This window comes from Crocuta crocuta, unplaced genomic scaffold, assembly GCF_008692635.1.
Source record: "Crocuta crocuta isolate KB4526 unplaced genomic scaffold, BGI_CrCroc_1.0 scaffold348, whole genome shotgun sequence".
Classification (NCBI taxonomy): domain Eukaryota; kingdom Metazoa; phylum Chordata; class Mammalia; order Carnivora; family Hyaenidae; genus Crocuta; species Crocuta crocuta.
Window position 1 is genome coordinate 7,261,460 of NW_027529573.1, and position 9,869 is coordinate 7,271,328.

The 9,869-nt window shown below is 34.6% G+C and overlaps 1 protein-coding gene across 4 annotated transcripts in view; it reads right to left on the reverse strand.

Moving 5' to 3' along the window:
• Nucleotides 1-9,869, reverse strand: part of CTNNA2 (catenin alpha 2) — a 957,624-nt gene that overhangs the window by 34,078 nt on the left and 913,677 nt on the right. For all 4 annotated transcript variants that reach the window (XM_077761685.1, XM_077761684.1, XM_077761683.1 and 1 more), the window contains exon 16: nucleotides 8,335-8,469. In XM_077761685.1, coding sequence (XP_077617811.1) covers nucleotides 8,335-8,469 — 135 coding nt within the window. The remainder of the gene's footprint in view (nucleotides 1-8,334; nucleotides 8,470-9,869) is intronic.

A 9,869-nucleotide genomic window follows, 5' to 3' on the forward strand; every position in this document is an offset into this window, starting at 1 on the left:
AGAGTGGTGAACTGTGCTGACTTTTTTAGGTGATTTAGTATGATTGATTGCAATAATGTCTTTAGTTATGAGTTTAAGAAAAAAATAAAACGAACTTTCTTTGACAGAATGCAATGCCAGGGTCAGATAATTTCCAATTCTTCTTAGGATTTAACCACTTGACATTGTTTATGAAAACTGTCATTACAATTATGGACTTGATGCATACTCTCTATGATATCACAGAAATGGATGAGTTAGACTTTCAAGACAAGATATGAAATGATTATAAAGATTTGAATCAAGAAACCACATTTACTGAAGGTACGGTTATAATTTTATTCTGATCAAAGAGATGTAGGATTGGATTCAAAGTTTTGTCTGTTGATAAAAGTGTTTTTATTTAACTTAGCGCAAAAGATGGAGAAAAGTCAGGTGGTATAGTTTGTATACTCCAAAAGAATAATCTGAAGGTGTCTTTATAAATAATACATTGTGTAAGACATGATCAGGCAGTTGGCATGCAGTCTGATCAAAATATTATTATTAAAGAGAAATATCTCAACAAAAGAGAAGCCAAGCAATTTTGAAAGCAATGGATTTTAATCTAGAGTTCCTAGACAAAGAGATTCTATTTTGAGTTTGTTTTATGATAGTGTCTCACATACATAGCCTTGGGCTTAAAAGAGTACATGGTTCTTAGAAGATGATGCTGACTGGAACTTCTCCAGGAACTTCTCTCAGTTGAGAAATAGGTTTGCAAAAGGAAATGGACAGAAGAGGTCAAGACACAGATTGTGCAGATTTGACAGAAGATCTAGCCAGAGTTCCAGTCAAGTTCATTATCAGCAAGGCATCTGCACAGATGAAGATATTCAGAGAAAAGCAATAAAGTAAGATATAGTATTGATGATGAAAGAAGAGATTAAAGTCCAAATTAAGTAAGCTTGCCTTCAAGAAAATTGGATTAGGATGATATATTTGAAATATATTTATTGCCCACCATGAAAATGACTGTTGAAGATAGAGTAAGACAATATGTTCTGAAGCAGTAAATCTAAACTAAGAAAGCTACACACTGCCCATCCAGAAGTCTTTCCTATTTGTAAGATACATGGGCCATAACATGGCACATATTTCTCTCCTAAGGGCTGTGATAAAAGCTATATTTTATAAATCATTTAAATTAAGCTGGAGGAAGCATTTGACAAAGTCTGTAGGGACAGAATGCTGAAGACAGGAAGTTAAACACGCTTTTATTTCTAGAATATAGTAAACCAAGAACAGTGAGTACACAGAGATAGCCATCAACAGACACCCTGCTATTCTTGCTGAGAATGCTAAACAGTAAGATGAAAAACTAAATGGAAAAAAGAAAACCCAATGGATTACACCATCTAACAAAAACACAATGGACAGAAAAGTTTTTCCTTTTCATGGAAATTATTTGCTATTAGAGATAAAGGACTTTGAATACCCTCACCCAACTTTCAATATTTAGCACTGTGCCTTTTTAGTAGAAACACCATATAAATGTTGTTCAATGAATCAGAAAATATCCTATGTGAACAGGAAATACATACAACTCTTTGAAGCTCAGATGTTGGTTTGTCTTTAGAAATTAGGAACAACATATGGAAAATACTAACTTTTTCTAGAAAAATATGGTTGTCAAAAAATTTCATCATGTCCAATACCAAACATAAAATCCTGTCTCATTTTTTCTATGGAGTCTCTTAATTTGCTTTATTTTGAGTCATCTGAGGTAATAGAAAATTGTGCAAAATCAATAATAAGATCTCCAGATAATATTTAGTATATGATTTTAATATTTATCTTCTATTTATTTCTATATTCTTGCACCAATTTATTCATATTCTAGCTTCTTTTTCTTCCAACTGCCTTCAGTCCAGGAATTCTTGAGGTATATCCAAGTAGGAAAAAAAAATCTCAATGGATTTAGGTAACCAATTCAAAACAGTGCATTTCTTGACTAGATGTGACATATCCAAGTGTACACAGGAAAACCAGAAAGCATACGCTAAATTTCAGATACTATTTCAAAAATAAAGGTATCCTACCCAACACTGTAGTTTCCCATAATTACTTGGTTCAATTTAAGGGAACAAGTATTATCTGGACTTGCTCTCACATATCCACAACTCATTACAAATGAGGAGACAGCTCCTAAGACACTAGAGATTATTTAAAATATATTAATAAAGAATATCTTAGAATGAAATCAATTATAACAACTCATATCTCAAAATTAGAATATGTCTCATGGGAAAATGTTATAAACCAGCACTTCTTCACTAGGTTTGGCTGTGTCTCAGATACCAAAAGATATGCACAATTAGTGTCCCTCATCCAGGTACCTCCCACATGTCTAATTTCCGAGTTTTCACAAAACATTACGAGTCATTGCTGCCAAATAATGCTCTGATTATTAACTGAGATCTAAAGCATGAACTGCTAATAGATTAAGGTGTGGTTTATTTGCCTTCTCTTTGATTACAGGCTTCAAAACTTGAATAGCTTCCAAAACCTAAAGAAATGGAAGTTCACTGACTGAATGACAAGTAATGGCACTGACATTTCTAAGGCAGAGACATTCTTCTTAAAGCCACTAACCACTTCTCTGATGAGAAATAACGAATGCCCTCAAACCAAAATATAACTGTCTCAGAGTACAAATTCAGGTGATGCACTCAAGTTAATCCATTGAGTAGATCCAAGTTAGGTCAACCCATGCTTCCACTAATAGTAAAAAGGGCTATTTGCGTGGTTCATGTTCTAGCTTTGCCACAAAAGAGTCTCTTTTCTTACTTTAAAATGACAGCATTAGGATATAAAGTCTTTTTCTATGCATTAAACAAATCAGATAACAAACTGGTTTAATTTCATCAGTGAAAAACTAATTTTTTTCAATGCATAGACTTTATCGAACTGATAGGTTTAGGGCCATCATCACCAGTATGTAACTAAAGATCTGCTACTTATAATGGAGCAATATACCATTCTCCTTTGCACAAGACTATTTAAATTCAGGGAGCTACCTATACAGGTATGGTACACTAGACTCAAAACTTCCTTTGATGCCTAGCACCCAAGGAGATCTCTACCTATAAAAATCCCCATTTCCCATCTCTTCCACATGTTATGCCTTGAGTTTGTTAAATGTCACTTTTATAACATGGAGAGAAAGAATTTGCCCTGAAAAAAAATCACTTAAGGGTTATTTTTCTCTGGAGGTTTGCATAATCTGGGTTGTGCAAAAATCAATGACCATGTACACTGATATAAATGTAAAAGAGGAAGACTTAATGCAGGAATCAAAGCTTAAATGGTTATAGTTTTACTGTCATAACAGATTGAGAGGGTTAGATTTTTCAGAGAGACTGAATTTTTCAGCAACCCATGTTACTAGTAAAGTATATGCAAAGAACTATGGCCATTCCGCCAACGATAAATACTTATTTAATTTTCTTAGTGTTACAGAATATTTCTACCATATTTCCATCCAGATTCATAATCTGAAGTTTATCTTAATCTCACTATCTCTAGATCTGGCCTCTCCTACAGTTTCATAGTTCAGGAAAGTCTGTTAACCCAAATATTTAATGGCCTACCCTCTGAAAAATCTGGAGAAAATTCTTTGGAACTGTGGTTAATTTCCTGAACATATTCCTCTTTGTTCAAATGAAGCAGAGAAATGTATTCCAAATCCAAATTGACATAACAATTTAGATTTGTTTCCATTACTACTATACTCAATGGAGATAATCAAGAATTGACAATATACAGAATCAGAATATATATTAAAAACTACCTCTTTCCTCCAAAAAAGGTTGCTTGAAGTACAAGGCTACATAACTAGGTACAATGCTCATTTCAATGACTGCTTCATCTCATTACAAAATACTAACACTATTTTTATAGAGGAAATATAGACCTTTTCAAATAAAATAAATTATCAACAAATCACATTTTAAAAATATATTTTTAAATATATGTAATATAAATGTATAAAATATATTTTAAATATATATAATACACATAGCACTGTAAAAAGAATTCCCACATTTTCTTTTCCCTAAATTTCCTTGGATCAGACATGTCACAGTTGTCAACCACTTGTTCAGTTCCTGATGACTGCTTATTCAAGGATAAGAGAGTACGTATCAAATCATGTGTATTTGTTGTATGTGCACATTTGTGCACATGCACATATGTATCTTTGGTTATATGCCATAGTCAGGTAGGACTGATTTGACCATTATCAGTTTCTAATAGTGTATGAATGGTTTTCATTTATTACCATGAATATTCATGTTGCTTTTAATTGAGTCCAGTTCTTTTAATGATGTGAAATATAGGCAATAAGGACTATAATTGACCCCTTATGCTTCAGTTTTTTCTTTACCAATTCAAATCCTACCAGTGTCACAAATTATATTTGCTCACCTTGTCAAGCTTCTCTCCACATACCAATTGAGAGAGATTCAAATTTGGAAAGGAGAGATTTAAATGGCAAAGAGCAAAAGTGCACTTTAGGGCAGGTTACTCCATCTCTCAGGAATAGGGCAGGCTCCATTCAGTGAGGCTGAGGACTTAGGTAACTACTATTCCCCACCTCCAAACTCAGCTCCTGTATTTTGTTAATACGAAAAAAAGACATATAAATGCAATAAAATCTATCAAAATTTGTAGCATTTTCATGTGGAGTCAACTATAAGTTAACATTTGTGTCCATCCATCTCTGACCTAAACATTGAATTCCTGTCCAGGGTAGGGTTACTGCTCTTTTGTTCTGGCTTCATTGTTATAATAGGACTCCTGATGTAGTTGAACTTCAAAATAATAATAATAATTGGGTGAAATTTCTCAGATTTATCAGAATGCTTGATGTTCAGCATTCTAAATTCTGAAATTCCACCTTAGTGTTTTCAACCTCATTCAGAAAAATTTACAAGTGCAAATGTTAGGGTAAAGATAATGAAAGGTTATAGAATGATTTTTTTTTTGTCTTCAGATCCATGTGTACATCTTCATTTTTACATAAAAATAATTATCCATTTTTACATTTAAAAGAATCCATTTAATTCTCTGAAACTTAGTGAATAAAAATTAAAAACACAATCAAATATACAAGTAATATCTGCATCATAGCACTGGAATTTACTTGTATGCAAAATATATTTACATACTCAGAAAAATATTTGCTCAACTTTTCTGCCATGATGAACATAATGCTATCACATTCAAGGGATATTGCCTGCACTAAAATAATTAACAATATGCTATGGTTCACTTTTTGTTTTCTTCCTTCTTTCATGACTCTTCCCTCCTATCCTCTCTGTTTTCTTCTTCTTTCAACATTTCTTTTTCCAAAAAGCATATAAACTGACTTAAGAGATTAAATAAACACTAAGTCAATAAAGCAAATTTATAAATGAATGGATGTTTAATTTTCTGGGTTTGTTTCCTTCTACTTCCACTTTAACATTTCTGTCACATTAGTTGTTTTCTTTTTTGTTTTGTGTGTGTGTGTGTGTGTGTTGTGTTTGTTTTCTCTTCACCATTGACCCCCTTAGCAACCACACAAATGGCGTAAGCTGAATTGGCTCACAAATGCACCTACTACTTTGAGATTTAGTAAGAATGGCACCTTTTGGCTGGTGAGAAGGATTTAAGCCAATAACTTTTAAAAACAGATTTGCAGCCAGAAAATTAATGCTGCTTCTTAGACAGCAGATGTGTGATTGAGCACATGTAAACATATATCTGGGATTGCATTATTTCTCCAACTCCCCAAATGTCACGAAGAAAACTTTTATACCCATTGTCTCCCAGCCTGTGACCTGTTGAGTTTTCCTGCCCCATCTCTCAAGCCAAAGGCAGATATAACAGAAGAAGCCTTTCCCAGCTTGTACACACAGAATGACATAAAACATACACATGCTGACATGATACATAACTGTGCACATATGCATTTGGTTTATCATGCTAGCTCAAGGCTCTAAAAACATATCTCTCATCTTTGAGTTTAAATCATTTTTCTTGGAAAAATAATAAGCTATCCAAATCTCCTATTTTAGGGAATATTTTGACTACTAACAAATCTACTTTTCTGGGACTTTCCTGTATTTCAGAAAAGAAGCCACAGCCTTGAATCCCATGATTTAAGCATTCCTATTGTTTGATTGTATGTTACACTACAGTAGTTTTTCCCTAAAAATGGAGCAACTTTTTCATGCCAGACAACAAAATAAATGGGGCCCAAGGCATTGGGCACATTTTCTTGGCAAAATCATTGCAAGTTTGTGTGTATGGGGTCTTACATTCTTGACTCTTTCATAACTTTGAAGGCAGTCATTTGTGGCTATTTTGCAAAATAAATACATTGATATTTTTTATCCATTGGCCATCAGTGAAGGAGGATGAAGAATAAGATGGAGGCAGAAGTGGCAAAGACAGCAGACTACAGATGCAGGTGTGGCACCAAATAGCAATCAAGCTTTGAAAAAATGAGGAGGCCAAGAGCAGGTCCATAACTGAGCAATATATAGCAAACCTTTATAATGCATTTGACTCAGAATTATTATAAAGTTGTATAACATTCCTCAAAAGAAGCCTTCTCCCATGCAAGGATTTATGAACTTTGCCAGTAAGACTCAAAGAAGGAAACAGGCTTCTTGATGGTGTTCCCAAACTCAAACACCTCTACAAATGCCAACAGTGCAAGTGATAAAAGCCAGTGATGGTTTGGACTACATCTAAATGAGGAAAAGACAATGGAAATGAGGCTCAGGAAGCAGTGATGAACAATGGGTACTGAGAGGATAATGGAGAGCAACTCTGCCAGTAAAATATCACCTAAATGAGGTTGTGGAGTCTGAGATCCACAAAGATGCTTTGTGCATCCATGTAAATAATAAGATTTGGAAAGTGACAAATGAAAGCACACAAGGCAAGCTAAACAAAAAGCACTCAGTTCCACAGGTGCTATATACAGATGGACATGAAATCTGAATGGTATGGGAAACTATACCATTGAGTTTGAAGATAAGAAAAGAAGCAAGGGATATGCAATGTTTTGATCACTTCTTGGCAGAGAGAAATTGGGTAATTACCAACTCGGCAGAAAGGACACATTGCAAGACAGATTGCTTTTGGTTGTTGAAGAATGTTGAAGCAGGATCATTTTGGAAATGCAAAGAGGTGACTATGCTTTGGGAAGAGGCACAAAATAGCCAATTTATCGGACTCTAGGTGAGACTGCATGGAACAGGCTTTCCAGATGGCATCTCCATGCAAGCCAGATCAGCTCTTTTCCCAGCTGTTTTCTGCCACCCAAGTAATATAGAACCTGAAACTGCTGGTTTGAAGAATGATTTTTCCACAGATTTTTATCAAATGGTCAAACTGCTGAATTTCTGAAAATTGACAATTGAGCTTCATGACTAGTCTGATTTTCAGAAGGCATTCACCATGTTGATAATGTTATGTTCATGGTAATGCCACACTTCAAATGGCAGCATCATCGCTGACTGGGAAAAGAACTAAAGGTGGCAGAGCCACACTTTGGAATTTGCATATAGTTTACAACGGATGGCACCTCGTGTTCAAAGAAAGGGACTGAGGGAGGAGAAGCCAAGGTGAAGAACCTCAACACATACATTTGGAAATCTTGCCAAGAAATCACAATTCCTCTATTAATCAAACTTATTTCTTTATATTTGATGAAAATGGACCAGATACTAAGGGAAACACCAGAATGATTAAGCAAAGAATACATAATTGTTAGTGTTTGATAACTATGTTAGTTTTTGGCAACAGCACATCAACCTGTATTAAATTTAAATATTTTCTGGCTTTCAAGGGTTACTGATCACCTAGTATGCATTGGAACCTGATGAATGAATTCCTATGGTTTTCATCGTCTCTAACATGTGAACACAATCCACACATAGAGAGGCTGGCTCCTGAACAGAGAGTGAAAATTACTAGGACTAACAAAGGGAAGTAGACTCACAATGAGTAAATGTACAAAAGCTCCAAATAATTATAATAGTCAAAGCTTGGCAATGAGTTTCCAGACTATGAAATTAGTTTTCTTGTGAAGAATGGAGATTTTACAAGGCTAGTATAAACACGGGGTAATTGGAAAATCAAATTGCTCTTTGTGAGTTATTGTAAGGTCTGGAATAATGGTGATAACATTTATTTAAAAAAAAAAACTCCCTATGAGTCACTGTAGTTTGGTGTTTTTAGCAGTACTGTTGCCAAGAATGCTTGCCTTGGAAGTACAACAGTGGGAACTTTAACTGTGAAGCCCAGCTCCCAGCTTACCCCTGACACAATGAGCTCTCCTCCTAGATTCTGAACTTCTGCCTTCACCTTGCTGCAGATATTAAGCTGATGGCAATACAAGGCAATTCGTTGAAGGTAGGCTAATAAATCCTGCTTACATGCTGAATCAGGACACTACAAAACATTAAAATAAAGTGATCTCAATTAGTAAGTACTCTTCAGTTTCTAACTCTTGCTATAGAAAAGCTGTGAGAAGAAAAGGTTTTAGTGTCATAAATCTTAATCACATCCATTTAACTTATAGCACATTTTAGGAAGGCCGTAATCAGTAGTTTACAATGGTCAGCTCTGCTTTGATACAATTCTCTAAACAGAATATTGAAGATCTTCCAGAAAGTCTTACTGGAACTTCTGGACATCTTTATGAGTAATTTTACCAGTTGTCTTCTAAGCTGTTAAGAAAACTATTCTATAGGCTTTTTCTTAGTGACCTATGCAAAATTAACACTGTGCAGTCATTTTAATGTGGACAACCAAAGCAACAGAGGCTAGAAGGAAATCACTCTGTGTAGAAATGTCTCCGACACAGCATAAGATAGAATTTCAATTCAACTGGTTGTGGGAAAAACCCATTGGTTTCCTTTGGCTTTCTCAGAAAGTATAATTCACTAAAGGAAGTCTATTACACTTTTTGGATTTTTATATTTATCAACATTTTAGCAACATTATAAACTTTTTTAAAATAAGACACTCTGAGAAGGATCATGACCACTATTAGAGAAACAGGTTTAAGGAGAGTTTGAAGCCAATTAAAACAAACTCATGAGAGTTAAAACAGAGCTCCTCAAAGGTTACACCAGAATCAACTAGAATCAGGGGTTTTGAATTCTCTCTGTGACTTAGTGGCTAGATGTCCATCAAATACACAGTGAGCTTAGCTGAAAACTTCCACAGACATTTACATGAGTCTCTCAAGCATGTGAGGCTTCAATACCAATTGTTATTCAGTAATTGAAATATATTTCTATTACCATAAAAACCAGTTCAAGATTCTGTAGGCCATTCCATTGTTCTGGCTCAATTTGGCACTTGTAAAGGATGTATACTCACCAAATTCTTAAACACTGTAAGAAATAAATATCTATAGCCAAAACTGAAGTAATTTATTTAGAAGAAGTGAAATGAGAGGGGTGCCTGGGCAGCTCAGTCAGTTAAGTTTCTGGCTCTTGATTTTAGCCTGGGTCATGATCTCATGATTGTGAGACTGACCCCCAAGGTGGGCTCCTCACTAGGCATGGAGACTGCTTAAGATTCTCCCTCTCCCTCTGCCCCTTACTCACTCACAGTTTCTCTATTTGAAAAAAAAAAAAGTTATGAGAAAAAGACTCCAGCTAGGTTTTCTTCAAGCTTAAGAAATGCAATTCTTAAAAAAAAAAAAAAAAGGCAAACCTTTCATTAATACTGTGAAGCCAGTGGTTGTGACATAACCATATCTTTAATAAAAGACAAAGGGGTCTCTTTTATATAAAACACCATTGTGATTTTTTTTTTTTTTTTTTTTTTTTTTTTCCAAT